This window comes from Lampetra planeri, chromosome 39 (genome assembly GCF_965212315.1).
Source record: "Lampetra planeri chromosome 39, kcLamPlan1.2.h2, whole genome shotgun sequence".
Classification (NCBI taxonomy): domain Eukaryota; kingdom Metazoa; phylum Chordata; class Hyperoartia; order Petromyzontiformes; family Petromyzontidae; genus Lampetra; species Lampetra planeri.
This window is the reverse complement of record NC_136145.1, coordinates 11,404,480-11,430,255: the sequence shown is the minus strand read 5'-3', so window position 1 is coordinate 11,430,255 and position 25,776 is coordinate 11,404,480. Positions and strand designations below refer to the sequence as shown.

General features: G+C 54.3%; 1 protein-coding gene across 1 annotated transcript in view; it reads right to left on the bottom strand.

Annotated features, from left to right (window-relative positions):
* The window catches only part of LOC144731632 (coiled-coil domain-containing protein 33-like), a 78,029-nt gene that overhangs the window by 2,585 nt on the left and 49,668 nt on the right, over window positions 1–25,776 (bottom strand). Inside the window, exons 6-9 of the mRNA XM_078612838.1 lie at window positions 21,765–21,896; window positions 12,493–12,577; window positions 10,190–10,308; window positions 9,369–9,452 (exon numbers count right to left, since the gene is read on the bottom strand). Coding sequence (XP_078468964.1) covers window positions 9,369–9,452; window positions 10,190–10,308; window positions 12,493–12,577; window positions 21,765–21,896 — 420 coding nt within the window. The remainder of the gene's footprint in view (window positions 1–9,368; window positions 9,453–10,189; window positions 10,309–12,492; window positions 12,578–21,764; window positions 21,897–25,776) is intronic.

Below are 25,776 nucleotides of genomic sequence, written 5' to 3'. Positions count from 1 at the left end.
CTGTTTCTCAAAGAAAAGTGTATGGCCCTTTCTTTTTCAAGGGAAACAATTATGGGGCAAGCGTATCTCGAAATGCTGTAGAAATGGCTCTTTCCACAACTTGATGAAGATTCCGATGACTTCATTTTTCAGCAAGATGGAGCACCGCCACATTGGCACCTGCAGGTTCGACGTTTTCCGAATGACACACTGCCTCAACGTTGGATAGGTTGCACTGGACCCCAAGACCTGGCGCTACACTCGTGGCCCCCAAGATCCCCAGACATCACACCCTGCGACTTTTTCTTGTGGGGATACGTCAAAGACTGTTTTTGTGCCACCATTAGCGACTAATCTGGATGACCTCAAAAACAGAATCACGGCAGCGGTGACTTCAGTGGAAGAAGACACTTTGAGAGGCATTTGGGACGAATTTAACTATCGTCTCGATGTTGTCCGTACAGCAGGTGGAGGGCACAGAGCATTCATAAAATGGTTAGTAAATTTTGATAACTCATTAAACCGTTTGTAACTTTGTGTAATTTGTAATATGTTGCCATCGTGAAATATGCTGCTTTAAAATTGGGTCCATCTTCATGAAACACCCTGTATATGAGCAGACAACGGTTTATTTAGTTTAACCAGGTGAGAACTACAGAGACCAGCAAAAGTCTCAATTACAAGTGAGCCGGGGCATCAGTGTGCCTGGAGGGCGCGATGATTGATGCTGTGTATAATCCCACTTGAGAAATTTGCGGTGTCTTTTTTGTATTTGACAATCTTGGACCCCGGACGGTGGCACATAATGTCCACCGTGAAGTAGACGTAGCGTAATATTGTTATGATTATTAAAATCACAGTAATAATCAGGGTGGCCGCTGGGTTCAATCCGTTCAATAAGCAGAGAACACGCAAGGCTGTCACCGCCAGACACGTTACAGACAGATAGTACAGACCAGTTACATACAGGCACGTAGGGAATTGGGCAGGAAGGAACATTGCAGGCAGGCTGAGACAGATGCAGGCAATTAGACATTGGTAGCCGTGATGGCGGGGAGGATGCCGTGATACACTCACTCATCTTACACTGACCCACTCACACATTATTAATCAACATTTACAATTTTTTTCACGCTTCAACACACCGGTTGGCTAAAGCAGTGAACTATTTGTCTTTTGTCAACGTGACACTTTTTTACTGATTGGCCGTGTCGGGTGGTGGAGGGTTACGACACATTTATAAATAACGCGATCTAAACCCAAAAACGTTGATTATGAATAATATTGGTCGCGAAAGCCTACGTGTTAAACTCACTCACACATCATACACTGACTCACTCACACATCATACACTCACATAACCACTGACCCATTTGTAGTGGTGGTATTGACGTGCGCCGACTGTGACAGTGATGGATCACGGGGCGGCGCGGGGTGCGGGGTTGGGCACGCGTTGTGGGCGTGGTGTGGACGCGCGCGCCGGGAGTGAGAGATGACGGGGCGGCGCGGCGTGGGTGGTGAGGCACGATGAGATGTGGGAAAAGAGGATCGTAGCCAGCGCCCAGCGATTGGTCGAATAAGTGGGTGCTCGCAGCGACGTCCGCAGGTGGGGTATAAAGGGGGACGCGCGAGAGCACTCGGGGAGAGTTACCCAGTTGAAGACCCGAAGACGGAGCTGAAGACCTAGTGCCCCGAGACCCCTAGTCCCGCCGTCCTTGTGGGGACCGGGGCCCTGTGTGGCTCGGAGGCGAGGCTGTGGGACCCGGGGTCCGACGCCCCCGTGGGTCGGGCTGGGGACCCACAGTCGAGACGGATACCCCGGGCAGGGAGTGTCCCGAGTAGCTCAGTGGCGTTAGTCGCCGAGTAGCTAAGTGGATGTTGGTCATCCGAGTAGCTCAGTGGCGTTAGTCGCCGAGTAGCTAAGTGGGTGTTTGTCACCCGAGATACTAAGTGGATGTTGGTCATCCGAGTAGCTCAGTGGGCGTTAGTCGCCAAGTAGCTAAGTGGGTGTTTGTCACCCGAGATACTAAGTGGGTGTTTGTCACCCGAGATACTAAGTGAGTGTTTGTCACCCGAGATACAAAGTAGGTGTTAGTCCCCTGTGAACGAGTTTGGTGAAATAAAGAGTGTGTTACCCGTGAAGTCGTCTCCCGCCGAGTTACTACATTACAACTGGCGTCAGAAGTAAACCTGTCTTCAAAAAGTATGGACACGAGGAAGACTACCCGTACCCACGAGCGAGGTCGGGACGACGACGGCGTACCGGGGACACCAACCTCGGGAGGAGAGGACGAGGAGTTGCCGCCGATGCAGCACTTCGCGGTGATGGCCGACGCTCCGCTTGCCTCCGACACCAGCCTCAAAGACGCGCACTCCCGGTTGGCGGAGTTGCTACTCGCCGCCGCCGCTGTCTTGGCCGACATCTCCGTTCCGGCGAGCGGAAAAAACGGCTGCGGGGTTGGTGGAGGAAGCGACGTTGGAGGAATCCCGCCAAAAGGCGCTTCGCGCCAAAAGTCTGGAAGTTGCCGCCGTTTTTGGGGGGCCGCCACCGATTGGCGGGAAAGACGGACGCCACGTGGCCGGACACCTCCGCTCAGCGCAGCCCACGTCATCAGCGCGCGCCGGAGCTCTCCATTTTGCGCCTGACAACCGAGCCGACATTTTACACAACTACAGCGGAGCGCGGGAAAATCTCTCCGACGTCGACGACGATCGGGTCCTCCAGCAAAGATTGCCCGCGCTGTCGGCGTTCAAGGCGGATGGGGGCGACTGGGGAGCCTTCCAACGAAGGTTCCTCGCTCATCAGGAGATGTCGGGGTGGTCCGACACCACTGCCCTGCGTGCGTTGCCAGCGATGCTTGACGACGACGCGCTTGCAGCCTTCACATCTGCTGCAAGGTCGTCCCGCTCTACGCTCCAGGCCGCACTACACCTGATGGCGAAGGTGTTCGGGCCGCCCTCCACGTGTCGCCACCAGTTCTACGATCGGCGGAAGGTGGCTGGAGAAACGACGCTCGCCTATCGCACGGCACTACTCGCCTTGGCGGACGCAGCTTTTCCCCGCATGGATAAGGAGGGGAAGGACGCCATGGTGACGGAGCAGCTGCTGGCGTTGGCCCACGAGTTGGGGGTCCCCATCAATGTGGCGGACGAGATGGATATCTGCTCCCTGGCGATCGCCACGAGCATTCACGCGTACGAGGTCCTCAAACGCAAGCCGGGGGTCGTCTGCAAATGGGCGGGGAACGCGGCACTGGCCGCCACGATCGCCGAACCTCAGCCAGCTGCGGATCAGGAGCAGGCCTTCGCTGCATCGCGTCCGGGGGAGTGGAGAACGGGAGGTCGTTCGCCCACACGTTCACCCCGCAAGCTGGAGCAACCGAAACCTACGACGTCCGTCGTCTGCTACAACTGCGGCCTTCGGGGTCACGTCGCAGCCGGGTGCCGGGCCCCGCGTCAGCGCGCCACAGGACCACGTCGGGACGACGACCAGGGCCACAAGTCATCCCAACAAAACCCGGCAAGTCGCGGCACCTCACACGTTCGGTCCACAAACACGGCACATTCGGGTCGCCGCTTGGCGGTGGGGGGTTCGCGGCTGGGTGCCGGGGGTTCATTTCGGCGAGGGGGGTCCGTACGCGGCCCGCAAGCAGTCGAGTGGTCCGAATTGGCCCACAGGATCGTGGCTGCGTCGGCCGGGTCGTCCGTGGTAAAGGGGTTCATTGACGGGGTTGAGGTCCGGGTGCTTGTTGACACGGGTGCGTCGGCCACCATCATCTCGGACCTTATTTATAACATTCTTCCCGTCCAAAGTAGACCCCTTCTGCCAGTAGACGTGCCATTTTATGCGGCGAATGGGGGATCCCTGGGGATCATCGGCCAGATTCGGGCGACTATTTGCATTGGTGACATCAAATTGGCGGGCCCTATTTTTGTATCATCATCGCTGGCCGTTCCCTGTTTGCTAGGTACGGACTTTTTGTCCAAAATGCCCATCAAAATTCTTATAGATCAGGCCTGCATAGAGCTTCCGTCAGGTCGGCGGGTTGCGTTCTTGACGGGCCCTACAAAAATGCGCACGGTTTGTGCGACGGTGCAGGCGCTGGCAACTCACACTGTACGGGTGCCCCCGGGATCGCAAATGTTAGTACCCCTTCGGTTCAGGAAGCCACTCGAGGTGGGTGCGGAGGCACAGGGGGTGCTGTTGGGGCCGTCTAACAGGGCCAGAAGGGGCCTCGACTTAGCGGTTGCTCAAACCATGGTGAGAGGGGACAGTGAGCCGTTCGTAATGGTCCTGAATACGGGGTCGCGGCCGGCCGTAATTGCGCAGGGAACGGTGCTGGCTCACGCCGCGCCGCTACCCGTTGAGGAACGGCTCGTGGCTCAAGCAGATTTCACTGTCAAGTCGCATCCTCCAAGTGATGAGGGGACTGAGTGGTTGGACTCGTTGTGTGCCGGTTCTGCTAACTTGTCCGAGGTGCAATTGGGAGCATTGAGGGGTTTGCTACTCGAGTTTGCTGATGTGTTCAGCAAACATAAGTACGATATCGGCTGCACTGACCTGTTGCGCCACCACATAGCTACAGGGGACGCGGCCCCTATTCGTCAGAATCCCTTCCGGCTCAGCCCAGCCGAGAAGGAACATGTGCAATCGGCGGTTAATGATATGTTGGCGGCCGATATCATTTCGCCCTCTTCTAGTCCGTGGGGTGCTCCTATTGTTCTAGTAAAGAAACAGGACGGGTCCTTGCGGTTTTGTGTCGATTTCCGCCGCTTAAACAAAATCTCGATGGCGGATGCGTATCCGCTCCCCAGGATGGATGAGTCGCTGGATGCCTTGGCGGGAGCACAGTTTTTTTCCACACTCGATCTGCTTTCTGGATTTTGGCAATTGCCACTCGATAACGAGTCTAAACCTAAAACTGCTTTCCGGACACCTGGTGGCCTATTTGAATTCAACCGTTTGCCCATGGGCTTACATTCCGCTCCCGCCACGTTCCAGAGACTCATGGAATTGGTTTTGTCGGGCCTCCAATGGGATACCTGTTTGATTTATCTCGACGATATCATCGTCTTTAGTCGGACTTTCGAGGAGCACCTCCAGCGACTGAGAGCGATGTTCCTCAGGATGCGTTCCGCTAAGCTTAAATTTAAACCGGCTAAATGTTTTCTGCTTCGGGAATCGGTCAGGTATTTGGGCCATATCGTGAGTCGTTCAGGGATCTCGACGGACCCTGCTAAGACGCATTGCGTCAGCTCATGGCCAACGCCAACCTCGGTCATGGAGGTTCGCAGTTTCATTGGTTTCGCCTCCTATTACCGTCGTTTTGTCAAGCAATTTGCCACCATAGCCAGGCCCCTGCACGCTTTGACGGCTAAGGGTGTGAGGTTTCACTGGGGGGCGGAAGAGGAGGCTGCGTTCTGCTCCCTTCGTGACGCCTTGGTGCAGGCTCCCCCCTTGTGTTACCCCGATTTCACACAACCGTTTTTGCTTGACACAGACGCCAGCAACACGGGTATCGGGGGGGTGCTCTCACAGGTGGTCGGGGGGGTTGAACGGGTGGTCGCCTACGGTAGTAGAGTTCTTTCCCCCGCCGAACAACGCTATTGCGTAACTCGTCGTGAATTGTTAGCGATTGTGTTTTTTACACAGCAATTCAGGCCGTATCTTTACGGCCGTCATTTTACGGTCCGTACGGACCATGCGGCTCTACAATACGCTATGCGCGTGGCACAGCCATCGGGCCAATTGTCCCGATGGTTGGAAGTCCTTCAGGACTACCAATTCACGACGATTTACCGCAAGGGATTGCGACACTCAAATGCGGACGCCTTGTCGCGGTTGCCTCCGTGCACGGACTGCACATGTTTGTTGGGATCGGCGCGGTGCAAACCCCCGGTCGCCGGCATCCCGGGAGTTGCGCTCGCCGCCTCTGACACCCCGGGAGAGGACGCCCCCACGGGGAGGGATTCGCTGTTGTCGTTGCCCCTCGTTGAGTGGGGCCGTCTCCAGATGTCCGACAGCTCCCTACTTACGCTACGTCGGAAAGTTGGCGCTCCCGAGCTAGGGGAGGCGCGGGTCGGTTCCTGGGTGTGCAGACAGGGCCTTTTGATGAAGTGGGACAACATGTCCCGGCGTCACGTGCTCGTTGTGCCTGTTGCTATGCGGGGTAGGGTTGTTCTGGCAGCTCATGAACGGCTCATGCATCTGGGTTTTCACAAAACGCTCGCCCTAATCCAGCGAGACTATTATTGGCCGGGGATGGGTAACGACGTGGCGAATATTCTTAAGGGATGCGTAGGGTGCGCCAAAAGGAAACCGCCACCATTGGCAGCTAATCCACCGCTGCAATCCATTCAGGTTTCGCGTATAAACGAATTGGTAGCGTTGGACATCTTGGGGCCCTTTCCGGCTACACCAAGGGGAAATAGGTTCCTGCTGGTTGGCGTGGAATACTTCACCCGATGGCCTATGGCATGGCCGCTCGCCAACCAGTCGGCTGCGGCGGTGGCGGACGCCTTTGTCCAGGGTTATGTTTTGGACAAGGGCGCCCCCGAACGCTTGCTGACGGATCAAGGAAAGAATTTTTCGAGCGTTTTGTTGCGCGAGGTGTGCGACCTGTTGGGTACAAAGAAAGTGCGTACCTCCCCCTACCACCCGCAGACTGACGGGATGGTTGAGCGTCTGAACAGGACGATTACGTCTATGTTGTGCCAACAGGTCTGCGACGATCAGGTTGATTGGGACTTACAGGTGCCGGGGGTACTCGCGGCCTATCGAATGGCCCCTCATGCGGCGACGGGGTTTTCCCCATTTTTTCTTATGTATGGGCGGGAGGCCGATCCGGCCATGGACGTCCAACTGGGGATTTCCCAGCCACGTGCAAAATCTAAATTGGCAGACCACATCAAATTTAATATCGCCAAATTGACTGAAGCGCGGGAGGCGGCGAGGTTGAACTCGCGGTCGCGGCAAATTGCGAACGAGAGATTGCATGAGCGGAGGGTGCATACGCATGATTGGAAACCGGGCGATAAGGCCTGGCTGCATTGTCCACATGCACCGTTGGCTACGTCCCCCAAGTTGTTGAGACCTTGGAGGGGACCGGTGGAAATTGTGCGGGTTGCACGACCCCAGAGTATACAGATTAAATGGGGGAAACGCCGTTGGTATGTGCACCCCTCCCGACTGAAGCCCTATGCGGCACCGTGTGACCCCGTTCTGTGCCGTGACGACCGGGCGTGTGATGTGACCGTCGACTCGGGGAGGGAGGTGTCGCAGGCTGATCCTCACGTGTCTCCACCTGACCCACCCCCAGGTGCCTCGGGCTTGACGGCTGCTGACCGTCGGGAGCCTGAACCCCGGGGCACGCACGGGTCCTCGATGCCTGGCCGATGTCTTCCTGAACCGCCGGTACCACCGGACGTTCAACCGCGTCTGGTGCCGTACGACGGACCGGCAAGGCGGACTCGGGCTAGGGCTCAACAATTTTCATGAAGACGTTTTTTTCTCTACACCGAGCTCGCCCGGTGTTCCCCTCTGCCGGGGTATTGTCCCGTTGTAGGGACGCTCGGAAAGAAGGGGACACCGCACGAGTCGAAAGAAAAAAAAAAAAAAAATTTTGTCCATTTATTTTCCTTTCTGCATACACATTGCTATTGTCACTCGCCGGTTTGTATATATTGTTCTATTGTCGCGGTGGCATTGGTTGATGGTTGCGGATGGTAGTGTTCGCGTCGTGTTGTGTTGTTACGTTAGTTGTTGTTCTTGTTGTTGTGTTGTGTTACGGGGCACACAGGGCGGTTTGTATATTTTTATAGCAGCCGGGTCGGCTGCGAGCTATGTGGTAGGGGGTGATGTAGTGGTGGTATTGACGTGCGCCGACTGTGACAGTGATGGATCACGGGGCGGCGCGGGGTGCGGGGTTGGGCACGCGTTGTGGGCGTGGTGTGGACGCGCGCGCCGGGAGTGAGAGATGACGGGGCGGCGCGGCGTGGGTGGTGAGGCACGATGAGATGTGGGAAAAGAGGATCGTAGCCAGCGCCCAGCGATTGGTCGAGGGCCGGGGCCCTGTGTGGCTCGGAGGCGAGGCTGTGGGACCCGGGGTCCGACGCCCCTGTGGGTCGGGCTGGGGACCCACAGTCGAGACGGATACCCCGGGCAGGGAGTGTCCCGAGTAGCTCAGTGGCGTTAGTCGCCGAGTAGCTAAGTGGATGTTGGTCATCCGAGTAGCTCAGTGGCGTTAGTCGCCGAGTAGCTAAGTGGGTGTTTGTCACCCGAGATACTAAGTGGATGTTGGTCATCCGAGTAGCTCAGTGGGCGTTAGTCGCCAAGTAGCTAAGTGGGTGTTTGTCACCCGAGATACTAAGTGGGTGTTTGTCACCCGAGATACTAAGTGGGTGTTTGTCACCCGAGATACAAAGTAGGTGTTAGTCCCCTGTGAACGAGTTTGGTGAAATAAAGAGTGTGTTACCCGTGAAGTCGTCTCCCGCCGAGTTACTACATTACACATTCACTCATCATACACTGATTCACTCATCATACACTCACTCACACTACCACTGACTGACTCACACATCATACACTCACTCACACTACCACTGACTCACTCACACATCATACACTGGGAGTGTCATGCTGCCGGATATGGCTGCAGGTTTGGTCGTACATGTTGTGTGTATCGTTTATTGTTAAATTTGAATCAAAGTTCTTATGATTACCGTTGTTACATTGTATTTTATACTCTTTGGTTCTTTTGGTAAAGTCACGTATAAAGATAAAATAATAAATTAAACTGACTTTATACGTGACTTTACCGAAAGAACCAAAGAGTAATTCCTGCAGTCACGAAAGCTCCAAATTTAAGATTGTATTTTATAGTTTTATTTTGGTGATTCGAAAACATGTGGTTAAGCTATGTTTCTTGCGGAAGTGCGGAGTTAGCCTGATAGCTTGAATCTAAGTTGTCTTATGGTTGTTATTGTTTGACTTGCATCACACTGGGATTTTTGCACACAGCGTTCTAATACAGTGTATTTTTCTGGAAGATTTGCTGGTTTATCCAGGATGTTTCTGTTGCGCGTCGTCGCTTTAAGATGTTCTCTGTTCATATTTTGTTTGTTGCGGTTGCACCCAACTCAAGAGCCGCATGGCTCACAGGGCTATACCAATTAATTAAACTTGAAACTTGAGATACTAGGATTTAGAGTAATTATCATTTTGAAAGATATCATCGGTGCATGGTTGTTCGCTGGAAATGGTGCGGTGTTGGGGAGCCACTGAATTGGAGCATGCGCCAAACAAGTTTTGATGCAGCGCTGAACAAACACAGCGGGGTCGAGGGCAGGACAGAAGCGAGTGAGGAGGCGGTCGAGGTAGTCGGACTTACCTCTTCTTCTAGCTGTCGGACGCGGCCCTCTGCCCTCTCGACCTTGGCGAGCAACGCCATCTTCTCGGCAACCGAGAACACGTCCTGAGCACCGGTGGCGGCGGGGCCAGAGGATGGGCACACACATACATGGCCGCCAGGTGAATCGGAGGACTCTGTACCTTGGGGGGTTTATCTGCTCAAGGCAGTGCCGTCTCCCTTCTCAAATGAGCATTCATTGGTGACTCATTTCCACTGGCAGCCCATGGTGGAAATTCTAAATTCTTTTGGCAGGCACCAGTCTATCCAAAGGACAGCTCCTGCCGACTTCATGCAAAAGGGATGGTGGTTGAGTCAACCTCTGACCTGGAATATGAATGTGCTTTTTTGGAGAAGCATTCATCGAAAAGTGGATAACAATGAGTCGAGTGAACTAACCACTGCATGACCCATCCGGGAGGGGTGGTGTTGGCAGCCCTGTCTTTGTATAGCACTCCCTGCTCTAAAGAGACCTCCAATCTGTCTCTCAACATACAAAAATGTTTCAGTCCATCAGCCTGTTGGCCTTCCAGACCAATATTATCAAGCAGCATCTGTTTAAGCAATCAAATTTTGGATCTGAGTCTCATCAGCAGTCAGGCTTTTTAAACAAATTCTGCAGGATTTACTAGACACTAAAAAGCACTACGTATTCAACAAGGGACTCTATCCAAATACGAGAATCAACACAGTATTCACCCACGATGCTCCACGGCAATGCAAAATGAGGTTGTGCACAGCACTGCTCTGAAGGGGCGAAGAGACAGTGAGACACGGGCATGCAGCTTGAATGCTGGGCCTACCTGTGGGGGCCTTTGCTGGGTGTGGGGGTGAGGTTGCGCCCTCAACCTCTCGAGCTCCATCCTCAGACGTGCGTTCTCCACCCCCAGCACCAGCTCCACGTCCTTGAGGAGGTCTCCATCTGTAGACGCGGAGTTAAAGGTCACGCGGGGTTAGAGGTCAGGCGGCGTGACTGGGATCCCACTTTTGTGACGTTAACAAAATGTATTCAGTATCCTGTATTTAAAAACATAACAATGGTGCAGATTCAGGGTATGCTTGGCAATCGTCTAAAAATATTGTCCCATGGACAATTAACTCTCAGAAAAGAGTGTAAAATACAAAGTGACCATAAGAACACATACAGTGAGGGAAAAAAGTATTTGATCCCCTGCTGATTTTGTACGTTTGCCCACTGACAAATAAATGATCAGTCTATAATTTTAATGGTAGGTTTATTTGAACAGTGAGAGACAGAATAACAACAACAAAATCCAGAAAAACGCATGTCAAAAATGTTATAAATTGATTGGCATTTTAATGAGGGAAATAAGTATTTGACCCCCTCTCAATCAGAAAGATTTCTGGCTCCCAGGTGTCTTTTATACAGGTAACGAGCCGAGATTAAAGGGAGTGCTCCTAATCTCAGCTTGTTATCTGTATAAAAGACACCTGTGCACAGAAACAATCAATCAATCAGATTCCAAACTATCCACCATGGCCAAGACCAAAGAGCTCTCCAAGGATGTCAGGGACAAGATTGTAGATCTACACAAGACTGGAATGGGCTACAAGACCATCGTCAAGCAGCTTGGTGAGAAGGTGACAACAGTTGGTGTGATTATTCGCAAATGGAAGAAACACAAGAACTGTCAATCTCTCTCGGCCTGGGATTCCATGCAAGATCTCACCTCGTGGAGTTGCAATGATCATGAGAACGGTGAGAAATCAGCCCAGAACTACACGGGAGGATCTTGTCAATGATCTCAAGGCAGCTGGGACCATAGTTACCAAGAAAATAGTTGGTAACACACTACGCCATGAAGGACTGAAATCCTGCAGCGCCCGCAAGGTCCCCCTGCTCAATAAAGCACATATACATGCCCGTCTGATGTTTGCCAATGAACATCTGAATGATTCAGAGGACAACTGGGTGAAAGTGTTGTGGTCAGATGAGACCAAAATGGAGCTCTTTGGCATCAACTCAACTCGCCGTGTTTGGAGGAGGAGGAATGCTGCCTATGACCCCAAGAACACCATCCCCACCGTCAAACATGGAGGTGGAAACATTATGCTTTGGGGGTGTTTTTCTGCTAAGGGGACAGGACAACTTCACCGCATCAAAGGGACGATGGACGGGGCCATGTACCATCAAATCTTGGGTGAGAACCTCCTTCCCTCAGCCAGGGCATTGAAAATAGGTCGTGGATGGGTATTCCAGCATGACAATGACCCAAAACACACGGCCAAGGCAACAAAGAAGTGGCTCAAGAAGAAGCACATTAAGGTCCTGGAGTGGCCTAGCCAGTCTCCAGACCTTAATCCCATAGAAAATCTGTGGAGGGAGCTGAAGGTTCGAGTTGCCAAATGTCAGCCTCGAAACCTTAATGACTTGGAGAAGATCTGCAAAGAGGAGTGGGACAAAATCCCTCCTGAGATGTGTGCAAACCTGGTGGCCAACTACAAGCAACGTCTGACCTCTGTGATTGCCAAGGGTTTTGCCACCATGTACTAAGTCATGTTTTGCAGAGGGGTCAAATACTTATTTCCCTCATTAAAATGCCAATCAATTTATAACATTTTTGACATGCGTTTTTCTGGATTTTGTTGTTGTTATTCTGTCTCTCACTGTTCAAATAAACCTACCATTAAAATGATAGACTGATAATTTCTTTGTCAGCGGGCAAACGTACAAAATCAGCAGGGGATCAAATACTTTTTTCCCTCACCGTACACCCGACATGTAATTTATGTTTTTTTAACAGGACACTCTAAGGCAGGGTTTTTCAACTACATATAAACTTTATGGGCCACAGATTAAGTTTATCATTTGCTGATGGGCCACGTGACATCACATGGTCACATTATCACATGTACAGATGGCAGGCACAGCCACTTCCATCTCCCTAATCTTTGACTCCTGCCTAGAGCTCTCTCATCTCCACCTCTTGTATATCTCTCTTCCATCTCACTAATTTGTATGTCTTCATGTCCCGGTGATCCACATCTCTTGGAGGACAATACCTCAATGGCGGGTCACTCTGAGATCCCCACCAATTGAAGAACCCGACTTTAGGGAAGAGTCCCAACCAACCACACTTCCCACCTTTGGTCGGAGTGTCCGACTTTGATCGCTTGGTCGCCTTCTGCCTGGCCTGCCTCTCCAGCAGCCGTTCCATCTTCTCCATGACCTGCAGGAAGGAAGGTGGACCTCAGGGCAGTGGTGCGCACCACCCCAGTGAGCGGCCAGGCGGGTGTGTGTGTGTGTACGGCAGGGAGCACTCGGGAGAGTGTGCGTGCGCATACGAGAGAGAGCAGACAGCTGTGTGTGTGTACGTGGGTCGATGGGGAGCAGTGGCGCAGCGGTTGCCAAGCCAAGCCACGAATCCGGCTACGACCAGAGTTCGATTCCCGCTCACGGTCAACACCAGTGACGATTATCTGAACCAGTCCTGGGCCTTCCCTAGGTTGACTCGGCCTCAAATGAGTATCAGGTGCTGTGTGTAAATAATCGCCACTGAAGAGATAAAGGCGACCGGGCGTGGTACTGGCCACCCACCTCTCGTGTGCTGTGCCGGCTTTCATATGTAATGACTCAGAGGCACTAACAGTAAGAGGCACTCTGTTTATTAACACGGCCTGACAGTAACATTTAGTAACTACAGTTCCCAGTCAGGACAGCTAGTAGACTGCCTGACTGGCGACGCCGAGATGGTGAAGATGGTGACGACAACGACTCCAGCAGCACGATGGGATCCCACTCGAAACGACAGCTCCGAGGTCCCCTCCCGGGGCCCCTCTTATACGGTCAGCATGGTCTGGCTCCGCCCCCGGCCACGCCCCCTTCTGGAACCTACTAGCGGGTTCTCGATGTGCCGTTTCCGTAACCTTTCCCCTAGATCCCTCTCTGGTCTATCACGTGGCCTGCTGCCAGTCAGGGCTGCTGTAACTGCAGATCCCCTTCCCTGCCAGTAGCCAGCGCTATGCTGCTACGTGACCGATTCTATATCACTACACATAGATGCTTGCCAACAGAACTTGCCCCTACAGTCTGCTAAAGGATCTTTGTCTTATGTGTGTTTGTACGTGCATGTGTGCACGTGCATGCATTTGTATGTACGTGTATATGTATGCATGCGTGTGTTTGTATGTGCTTGAGTCAGTGCTTGTATGTGTGGTGTAGTAACTCGGCGGGAGACGACTTCACGGGTAGCACACTCTTTATTTTACCAAACTCGTTCACAGGTGACTAACACCCACTTAGTATCTCGGGTGACAAACACCCACTTAGTATCTCGGGTGACAAACACCCACTTAGCTACCCTGGCGACTAACGCCCACTGAGCTACTCGGGTGACCAACACCCACTTAGCTACCCTGGCGACTAACGCCCACTGAGCTACTCGGGTGACCAACACCCACTTAGCTACTCGGCGACTAACGCCCACTGAGCTACTCGGGTGACCAACACCCACTTAGCTACTCGGCGACTAACGCCCCTGAGCTACTCGCTACCCTGGCGACTAATGCCCACTGAGCTACTCGGGTGACCAACACCCACTTAGCTACCCTGGCGACTAACGCCCACTGAGCTACTCGGGTGACCAACACCCACTTAGCTACTCGGCGACTAACGCCCACTGAGCTACTCGGGTGACCAACACCCACTTAGCTACTCGGCGACTAACGCCCCTGAGCTACTCGGGTGACCAACACCCACTTAGCTACCCTGGCGACTAACGCCCACTGAGCTACTCGGGACACTCCCTGCCCGGGGTGTCCGTCTTGACTGTGGGTCCCCAGCCCGACCCACGTGGGCGTCGGACCCCGGGTCCCACAGTCTCGCCTCCGAGCCACACAGGGCCCCGGTCCCTATAAGGACGGCGGGACTAGGGGTCTCGGGGCACTAGGTCTTCAGCTCCGTCTTCTGGTCTTCAACTGGGTAACTCTCCCCGAGTGCTCTCGCGCGTCCCCCTTTATACCCCACCTGCGGACGTCGCTGCGAGCACCCATCCTATTCGACCAATCACTGGGCGCTGGCTACGATCGTGTTTTCCCACATCTCAGCGTGCCTCCCCACCCACGCCGCGCCGCCCCGTCATCTGTCACTCCCGGCGCGCGCGTCCACACCACGCCCACAACGCGTGCTCAACCCCGCACCCCGCGCCGCCCCGTGATCCATCACTGTCACAGTCGGCGCACGTCAACACCACCACTACATCACCCCCTACCACATAGCTCGCAGCCGACCCGGCTGCTATAAAAATATACAAACCCCCCTGTGTGCCCCGTAACACAACACAACAACAAGAACAACAACTAACGTAACAACACAACACAACGCGAACACTACCATCCGCAACCATCAACCAATGCCACCGCGACAATAGAACAATATATACAATCCGGCGAGTGACAATAGCAATGTGTATGCAGAAAGAAAAATAAATGGAAATTTTTTTTTTTTTTCTTTTCTTTCGACTCGTGCAGCGTCCCATTCTTTCCGAGCGTCCCTACAACGGGACATTACCCCGGCAGAGGGGAACACCGGGCGAGCTCGGTGTCGAAAAAAAAATGTCTTCATGAAAATTGTTGTGCCCTAGCCCGAGTCCGCCTTGCCGGTCCGTCGTACGGCACCAGACGCGGTTGAACGTCCGGTGGTGCCGGCAGTTCAGGAAGACATTGGCCAGGCATCGAGGACCCGTGCGTGCCGCGGGGTTCAGGTTCCCGACGGTCAGCAGCCGTCAAGCCCGAGGCACCTGGGGGTGGGTCAGGTGGAGACACGTGAGGATCAGCCTGCGACACCTCCCTCCCCGAGTCGACGGTCACATCACACGCCCGGTCGTTATGGCACAGAACGGGGTCACACGGTGCCGCATAGGGCTTCAGTCGGGAGGGGTGAACGTACCAACGGCGTTTTTCCCTTTTAATCTGTATACTCTGGGGTCGTGCAACCCGCACAATTTCCACCGGTCCCCTCCAAGGTCTCAACAATTTGGGGGACGTAGCCAACGGTGCATGTGGACAATGCAGCCAGGCCTTATCGCCTGGTTTCCAATCATGCGTATGCACCCTCCGCCCATGCAATCTCTCGTTCGCGATTTGCCGAGACCGCGAATTCAACCTCGCCGCCTCCCGCGCTTCAGTCAATTTGGCGATATTAAATTTGATGTGGTCTGCCAATTTTGATTTTGCACGTGGCTGGGAAATCCCCAGTTGGACGTCCATGGCCGGATCGGCCTCCCGCCCATACATAAGAAAAAATGGGGAAAACCCCGTCGCCGCATGAGGGGCCATTCGATAGGCCGCGAGTACCCCCGGCACCTGTAAGTCCCAATCAACCTGATCGTCGCAGACCTGTTGGCACAACATAGACGTAATTGTCCTGTTCAGACGCTCAACCATCCCGTCAGTCTGCGGGTGGTAGGGGGAAGTACGCACTTTCTTTGTACCCAACAGGTCGCACACCTCGCGCAACAAAACGCTCGAAAAATTCTTTCCTTGATCCGTCAGCAAGCGTTCGGGGGCGCCCTTGTCCAAAACATAACCCTGGACGAAGGCGTCCGCCACCGCTGCAGCCGACTGGTTGGCGAGTGGCCATGCCATGGGCCATCGGGTGAAGTATTCTACGCCAACCAGCAGGAACCTATTTCCCCTCGGTGTAGCAGGAAAGGGCCCCAAGATGTCCAACGCAACCAATTCGTTTGTGCGCGAAACTTGAATGGATTGCAGCGGTGGATTAGCTGCCAATGGTGGCGGTTTTCTTTTGGCGCACCCTACGCATCCCTTAAGAATATTCGCCACGTCGTTACCCATCCCCGGCCAATAATAGTCTCGCTGGATTAGGGCGAGCGTTTTGTGAAAACCCAGATGCATGAGCCGTTCATGAGCTGCCAGAACGACCCTACCCCGCATAGCAACAGGCACAACGAGCACGTGACGCTGGGACATGTTGTCCCACTTCATCAAAAGGCCCTGTCTGCACACCCAGGAACCGACCCGCGCATCCCCTACCTCGGGAGCGCCAACTTTTCGACGTAGCGTAAGTAGGGAGCTGTCGGACATTTGGAGACGGCCCCACTCAATGAGAGGCAACGACAACAGCGAATCCCTCCCCGTGGGGGCGTCGACTCCCGGGGTGTCAGTGGCGGCGAGCGCAACTCCCGGGGTGTCGGCGACCGGGGGTTTGCACCGCGCCGATCCCAACAAACATGTGCAGTCCGTGCACGGTGGCAACCGCGACAAGGCGTCCGCATTTGAGTGTCGCAATCCCTTACGGTAAATCGTCGTGAATTGGTAGTCGTGAAGGACCTCCAACCATCGGGACAATTGGCCCGATGGCTGTGCCACGCGCATAGCGTATTGTAGAGCCGCATGGTCCGTACGGACCGTAAAATGACGGCCGTAAAGATACGGCCTGAATTGCTGTGTAAAAAACACAATCGCTAACAATTCACGACGAGTCACACAATAGCGTTGTTCGGCGGGGGAAAGAACTCTACTACCGTAGGCGACCACCCGTTCAACCCCCCCGACCACCTGTGAGAGCACCCCCCCGATACCCGTGTTGCTGGCATCTGTGTCAAGCAAAAACGGTTGTGTGAAATCGGGGTAACACAAGGGGGGAGCCTGCACCAAGGCGTCACGAAGGGAGCAGAACGCAGCCTCCTCTTCCGCCCCCCAGTGAAACCGCACACCCTTAGCCGTCAAAGCGTGCAGGGGCCTGGCTATGGTGGCAAACTGCTTGACAAAACGACGGTAATAGGAGGCGAAACCAATAAAACTGCGAACCTCCGTGACCGAGGTTGGCGTTGGCCATGAGCTGACGCAGTGCGTCTTAGCAGGGTCCGTCGAGATCCCTGAACGACTCACGATATGGCCCAAATACCTGACCGATTCCCGAAGCAGAAAACATTTAGCCGGTTTAAATTTAAGCTTAGCGGAACGCATCCTGAGGAACACCGCTCTCAGTCGCTGGAGGTGCTCCTCAAAAGTCCGACTGAAGACGATGATATCGTCGAGATAAATCAAACAGGTATCCCATTGGAGGCCCGACAAAACCAATTCCATGAGTCTCTGGAACGTGGCGGGAGCGGAATGTAAGCCCATGGGCAAACGGTTGAATTCAAATAGGCCACCAGGTGTCCGGAAAGCGGTTTTAGGTTTAGACTCGTTATCGAGTGGCAATTGCCAAAATCCGGAAAGCAGATCGAGTGTGGAAAAAAACTGTGCTCCCGCCAAGGCATCCAGCGACTCATCCATCCTGGGGAGCGGATACGCATCCGCCATCGAGATTTTGTTTAAGCGGCGGAAATCGACACAAAACCGCAAGGACCCGTCCTGTTTTTTAACTAGGACAATAGGAGCACCCCACGGACTAGAAGAGGGCGAAATGATATCGGCCGCCAACATATCATTAACCGCCGATTGCACATGCTCCTTCTCGGCTGGGCTGAGCCGGAAGGGATTCTGACGAATAGGGGCCGCGTCCCCTGTAGCTATGTGGTGGCGCAACAGGTCCGTGCAGCCGATATCGTACTTATGTTTGCTGAACACGTCAGCAAACTCGAGTAGCAAACCCCTCAATGCTCCCAATTGCACTTTGGACAAGTTAGCAGAACCGGCACACAACGAGTCCAACCACTCTGTCCCCTCATCACTTGGAGGATGCGACTCGACAGTGAAATCTGCTTGAGCCACGAGCCGTTCCTCAACGGGTAGCGGCGCGGCGTGAGCCAGCACCGTTCCCTGCGCAATTACGGCCGGCCGCGACCCCGTATTCAGGACCATTACGAACGGCTCACTGTCCCCTCTCACCATGGTTTGAGCAACCGCTAAGTCGAGGCCCCTTCTGGCCCTGTTAGACGGCCCCAACAGCACCCCCTGTGCCTCCGCCCCCACCTCGAGTGGTTTCCTCAACCGAAGGGGTACCAACATTTGCGATCCCGGGGGCACCCGTACAGTCTGAGTTGCCAGCGCCTGCACCGTCGCACAAACCGTGCGTATTTTGGTAGGGCTCGTCAAGAACGCAACCCGCCGACCTAACGGAAGCTCAATGCAGGCCTGATCTATGAGAATTTTGATGGGCATTTTGGACAAAAAGTCCGTACCTAGCAAACAGGGAACGGCCAGCGATGATGATACAAAAATAGGGCCCGCCAATTTGATGTCACCAATGCAAATAGTCGCCCGAATCTGGCCGATGATCCCCAGGGATCCCCCATTCGCCGCATAAAATGGCACGTCCACTGGCAGAAGGGGTCTTCTTTGGACGGGAAGAATGTTATAAATAAGGTCCGAGATGATAGTGGCCGACGCACCCGTGTCCACAAGCACCCGGACCTCAACCCCGTCAATAAACCCCGTTACCACGGACGACCCGGCCGACGCAGCCACTATCCTGTGGGCCAATTCGGACCACTCGACTGCTTGCGGGCCGTGTACGGACCCCCCTCGCCGAAGTGAACCCCCGGCACCCAGCCGCGAACCCCCCACCGCCAAGCGGCGACCCGAATGTGCCGTGTTTGTGGACCCAGCGTGTGAGGTGCCGCGACTTGCCGGGTTTTGTTGGGATGACTTGTGGGCCTGGTCGTCGTCCCGACGTGGTCCTGGGGCGCGCTGACGCGGGGCCCGGCACCCGGCTGCGACGTGACCCCGAAGGCCGCAGTTGTAGCAGACGACGAGGGACGTCGTAGGTTTCGGTTGCTCCAGCTTGCGGGATGAACGTGTGGGCGAACGACCTCCCGTTCTCCACTCCCCCGGACGCGATGCAGCGAAGGCCTGCTCCTGATCCGCAGCTGGCTGAGGTTCGGCGATCGTGGCCAGTGCCGCGTTCCCCGCCCATTTGCAGACGACCCCCGGCTTGCGTTTGAGGACCTCGTACGCGTGAATGCTCGTGGCGATCGCCAGGGAGCAGATATCCATTTCGTCCGCCACATTGATGGGGACCCCCAACTCGTGGGCCAACGCCAGCAGCTGCTCCGTCACCATGGCGTCCTTCCCCTCCTTGTCCATGCGGGGAAAAGCTGCGTCCGCCAAGGCGAGCAGTGCCGTGCGATAGGCGAGCGTCGTTTCTCCAGCCACCTTCCGCCGATCGTAGAACTGGTGGCGACAGGTGGAGGGTGGTCCGAACACCTTCGCCATCAGGTGTAGTGCGGCCTGGAGCGTAGAGCGGGACGACCTTGCAGCAGATGTGAAGGCTGCAAGCGCGTCGTCGTCGAGCATCGCTGGCAACGCACGCAGGGCAGTGGTGTCGGACCACCCCGACATTTCCTGATGAGCGAGGAACCTTCGTTGGAAGGCTCCCCAGTCGCCCCCATCCGCCTTGAACGCCGACAGCGCGGGCAATCTTTGCTGGAGGACCCGATCGTCGTCGACGTCGGAGAGATTTTTCCGCGCTCCGCTGTAGTTGTGTAAAATGTCGGCTCGGTCGTCAGGCGCAAAATGGAGAGCTCCGGCGCGCGCTGATGACGTGGGCTGCGCTGAGCGGAGGTCTCCGGCCACGTGGTGTCCGTGCTTCCCGCCAATCGATGGCGGCCCCTCAAAAACGGCGGCAACTTCCAGACTTTTGGCGCGAAGCGCCTTTTGGCGGGATCCCTCCAACGTCGCTTTCTCCACCAACCCTGCAGCCGTTTTTTCGCTCGCCGGAACGGAGATGTCCGCCAAGACAGCGGCGGCGGCAAGTAGCAACTCCGCCAACCGGGAGTGTGCGTCTTGGAGGCTGGTGTCGGAGGCGAGCGGAGCGTCGGCCATCACCGCGAAGTGCTGCATCGGCGGCAACTCCTCGTCCTCTCCTCCCGAGGTTGGTGTCCCCGGTACGCCGTCGTCGTCCCGACCTCGCTCGTGGGTACGGGTAGTCTTCCTCGTGTCCATTCTTCTTGAAGACAGGTTTACTTCTGACGCCAGTTGTGGTGTAGTAACTCGGCGGGAGACGACTTCACGGGTAGCACACTCTTTATTTTACCAAACTCGTTCACAGGTGACTAACACCCACTTAGTATCTCGGGTGACAAACACCCACTTAGTATCTCGGGTGACAAACACCCACTTAGCTACCCTGGCGACTAACGCCCACTGAGCTACTCGGGTGACCAACACCCACTTAGCTACCCTGGCGACTAACGCCCACTGAGCTACTCGGGTGACCAACACCCACTTAGCTACTCGGCAACTAACGCCCACTGAGCTACTCGGGTGACCAACACCCACTTAGCTACTCGGCGACTAACGCCCCTGAGCTACTCGCTACCCTGGCGACTAACGCCCACTGAGCTACTCGGGTGACCAACACCCACTTAGCTACCCTGGCGACTAACGCCCACTGAGCTACTCGGGTGACCAACACCCACTTAGCTACTCGGCGACTAACGCCCACTGAGCTACTCGGGTGACCAACACCCACTTAGCTACTCGGCGACTAACGCCCCTGAGCTACTCGGGTGACCAACACCCACTTAGCTACCCTGGCGACTAACGCCCACTGAGCTACTCGGGACACTCCCTGCCCGGGTGTCCGTCTTGACTGTGGGTCCCCAGCCCGACCGACGTGGGCGTCGGACCCCGGGTCCCACAGTCTCGCCTCCGAGCCACACAGGGCCCCGGTCCCTATAAGGACGGCGGGACTAGGGGTCTCGGGGCACTAGGTCTTCAGCTCCGTCTTCTGGTCTTCAACTGGGTAACTCTCCCCGAGTGCTCTCGCGCGTCCCCCTTTATACCCCACCTGCGGACGTCGCTGCGAGCACCCATCCTATTCGACCAATCACTGGGCGCTGGCTACGATCCTGTTTTCCCCCATCTCAGCGTGCCTCCCCACCCACGCCGCGCCGCCCCGTCATCTGTCACTCCCAGCGCGCGTCCACACCACGCCCACAACGCGTGCTCAACCCCGCACCCCGCGCCGCCCCGTGATCCATCACTGTCACAGTCGGCGCACGTCAACACCACCACTACATATGCATGCGCGTGCATGTCTGCGTGCACGTAAATTTGTGTGCGCGCGCGTGCATGAGCTTATGTGTGTGTATGTACTGTGTGCAAGCACCTATGAAGGTTGGAACGATCCACGAGGGGGTGGGTGGCCAGCACCATGGCCAAACGCGTTTGTCTCCTGAATGGCGATGTTTACACACCACACTAGGTGCTCGTTTGAGGCTGAGTCGACCTAGGGGAGGCCCAGGACCGTTTCAGATAATCGTCACTGGTGTTGACTGAACCGGAATCAAACCCGGCTTGCCAAGTTCGGAGCACAGCACGCTAACTGCCTTCATAGGTGCTCACTAACAGCACTTGCCCCAAAAGTCTGGTAAGGCTATACAAGTGTGTGCTTTTGGCCCATGTACATATATATATGCGTACGCATCCGTGTACGTTGGTGCGCACCTTCTCCTGCTGTCGTATAGTCTCCTCCAGGCGCTTGACCCGTGCCGCTCGCTCCTGACACTTGTGGAGCGCCGCCTGCTGCTGTTGGTGAACGCGGCGCAGCTGCAGCAGCTCATGCTCTCGCTCGTTCTTCTGCAGTCGCCATGACAACGATCACACGGCGATCGGAGATCGGGAGGTCAGAGTTTGCGATCGAGCAGAGGTGCCGATAATTTTCATTACCGAGGGCCGAATAGCGCTGTCAAATACCGTTTGTGGGCAACCACATTTGAATGCATAAACCTCAGCCACTTCTGCCCCTGCAGTGATAGCGTCAATTAGCAATGCAGTGTTGTTTCCAGGTCGAAAATATTCCTCTCTCGGACCCGATAGCGACACCGCGGTGGCGAATGGGCTCCAGGGTGGCAAATGGAAAAAAGACACGTTTTGTAAAATGATTAACCATATCAGGCACACATTTCTTACAGGGGTGCTGCAGTGGCGAGATGTTAACTACCTCGCCTGGTATACAGGAGGTTGTGGTTTCGATCCCGACACTGACGCCTGCTGTATATTTGGAGTTTGCATGTTCTCCCCATGGTCGCATAGTTTTTTACTCGACATCTATACCTATGTAGTGCTGAACTTTACACGGACAACTTCTTCCTTTTCTGTCGTCACTTTATTTGTCCAACAGCACATTTCGCCACCATCCTTTAACGCGTTCTCCGCTCGCTCGCCGCGCTCCGCCGGCCTCGCTCGCTCCGTTCCTCCCTCTCTCTCTCTCCGTCTCTCCCGACTCCCTTCTCTGCTTCCCAATCCCACTCCCGCCATCGCTCTCTCTCTCAGCTTCTCCGTCTCACTCCGACTGTCGCTCTCGTTCGGCTTTTCCGTCTCACTCCGACTATCTCTCTCCGTCTCTACTGCTACCCTATACTTCTTCTTCCACTCCACTGCTACCCTACACTTCTTCTTCTCCACTGCTACTCTATGCTTCTTCTTCTCCACTGCTATCTTACACTTCTTCTCCACTGCTACCCTACATTTCTTCTTCTTCTTCTCCACTGCTAATCTATTCTTCTTCTTCTTCTTCTTCTTCTCCACTGCTACTCTACACTTTTTCTTCTTCTCCACTGCTACTCTATGCTTCTTCTTCTTCTGCTCCGACCAACACGGTCCAGCTCCCAGCACAACTCCCCGTCTTGCTCTGACACTCCCTATTATTCCCCATCCTCATTAACTCCCAATTAATTAGTTGGCGTCCCCCCTAACGCCCCGCGCCCCCGGCCCCGCTGCCACCTGTCTCCATTCCCAGACTTGGAGGCACCACCTTGTACTCAACAACAACAACCGGCCAATCACTGCCCTGCATCTATAATTGCCTAACGGGCCGTCTCCGACTCACTCGTTGGCCCCCAGCAACAGCAGCATGTCCCGATTCGACCCCACTATTCCCAACCCGCACGTGTGTACAATTACCCCCCTTGGCGTGCGTTAAACCACTACACATATAAACGCGTAGCTTTATCTGTAATGAACGCTGCACTTCCCGTCGTTTTCATGCAGGAGGCGCATAGGTTTGAACGACGGCGGCGCACGGACAGACATTTGATTACGTTGGTAAGCGCACTACTTTATCTACTTTGTATGATGCATATGATGAACGCTTATGAGAGAGAGAGAAGAGCGAGGAGAGGCCAAGGAGAGGCGGCCCACTCTTCTCTCTCTATTTGCCTTCATGTTTGCTTTCATCTGCTACTTCTCTCAGCCCCCATCACCTCTCAAGCTGTGGGAGGACCACAAATTGGACTCTCGACTACATGCAAAGAGATGCCGACGACACCGCCATCAACAAAGCAGTTCACGACATCAACAGCGTTCTCCTGCAGCACGGATTCTCTTGCAAAGCAATTGGATTGCCAACACCAAAGGGAACCCACCGGAAGAAGATGTGTATGACCAAGTTGAGGAAGCAAACGAGGGTGCACCACATCTTGTGATGCTCAACAAGAAGCAGCTCGACGCGTTCAACAAGATCATCATGGCTGTCGATGACGAGAATGTTACGAACCGATGCTTCTATCTCGACGGTCCCAGAGGCTCAGGCAAGACCTTCCTCTACACAACTCTCATGGTGTACATCCGGAGTCGAGGACAAATTGCACTGCCATTTGCAACGACAGGCATCGCCACCACAATGCTCAAAGGAGGACGTACTGTTCACAGCGGATTAAAGCTTCCAGTTCCCTTGCTCGACACTTCAGTCTCTTCTATGCGACCTGCATCACCACAAGCCGAAGTTCTGCGCAAAGCTTCGCTCATCATCATCGATGAAATTATTATGCTACCGAAGAACGGACTTCGTTGCATCGACAATCTCTTGCGCGAGGTGATGGGCAACGAGAAATCATTCGGCAGCAAAGTCTTCATTGTAGGCGGCGACTTCCGACAGACTCTTCCCATTGTGCAGCGAGGAACGCGAACAGACATCTTTGAGTGCTGTATCAAGGCAAGCCGGTTGTGGAAGAACTTCATGCAGCTCATGCTTGCGACAAACATGCGCAGCGAGGGACAAAATGAGCACAATGAATGGCTGCTTAAAGTTGGAACAGGCACCCACCTTGCCCCCAGTGGTGGGAATCTTCGAATAGGACACAATTCAAATCCCTGAGCAGATGGTGGCAACGGAGGATCTCATCAAATCCATCTTCGGCAGCATTGCAGACATGTCTATAGACGACCTTTCAAAGCGAGTCATTGTAGCACCGACCAATGCACAGACATTCGAAATGAACCGCAAGATCATTGGACAGATGCCCGGCGAGCTTGCCATCTACTACAGCGCCGATTCTGTCGTGAGTGAAGATCTCAGTGACACAATACATTTCCCAGTAGAGTTTCTCAAACACCAGACGCCATCGGGAATGCCACCACACGTCTTGCTGCTCAAGAAGGGCGTCATCATCATGCTTCTGCGGAATCTCCACCCAAAGAAAGGACTTTGCAACGGCACGCGACTGATTGTGGAGGAGCTCACGAGATATTTTATCAAGGCGCGGATCATCTACGAGTGTAACCCAGGCAATTCGGTGTTCATTCCCAGAATCGACTTGGCCCCGACCGACACAACTTTGCCATTTGTTTTTCGCCGACTACAATTTCACATTATCCCCGCATACGATATCACAATCAACAAGTCGCAGGGAGATACTGTCGATTACATTGAAATCGATCTGCAAACGGCGGTCTTCTCGCACGGCCAGCTCTATGTCGCCTTATCTCAATCCCGCAATCCCAAACAGGTGAAAGTCCGCATCGAATCGAACCTCCAGCAAGGACATCTACTTAACGACGAGAGAAAATTCACACAAAATGCCATTTTCAATGAAGCCTTCCAGATGTAAAATTATATAAGCTTTGAATGAAGAAATACAATTTTCTACTTCAAAACATAATAACATTCAGAGATCTTTCATTTTGAAACTTAAAAACGGAGGATCGGGTGCTTGCGAGAATGTGTCGTTAGTGTGCAAATTTGGCGACTTTTTGAGACGAAGGCCAGAAATGCTTTTGTTCGGGGACGCCTATGGCACCCCCGAACAACTACTTAAGAAATATACGCTTAGAATATTTTGCTGCTATACATTTGTAGTGCTAATTCTTATGAGATGCGGGTGTAGAAATACTCACATGATCCTTGGTTACAGTGTTAGGATAATGTCACGAGGAAAAGGAGAGAGAAGGCGGGGCGAGAGACAGAGAAAACGCACACAGGTGTAATAAAGGACTCTCTCTCATATGTCGATCTCCGTTGTCCTTTATTGGGTTCGTAGAATCTCGTTACCACGGCGTCCTCGCTCAGGCCCGCGTCTCTCCCGACGATCTCTCCACAGCCACTCTGCTGCTCCGATATGCAGTCTCCCTGCTGCTCCGATATGCAGTCTCCCTGCTGCCCCTGATATCATCTAGCATCACTGGACAACGGAGAATATAACAACGATAACAAGAACAACAAGAACAAGAACAATCAACG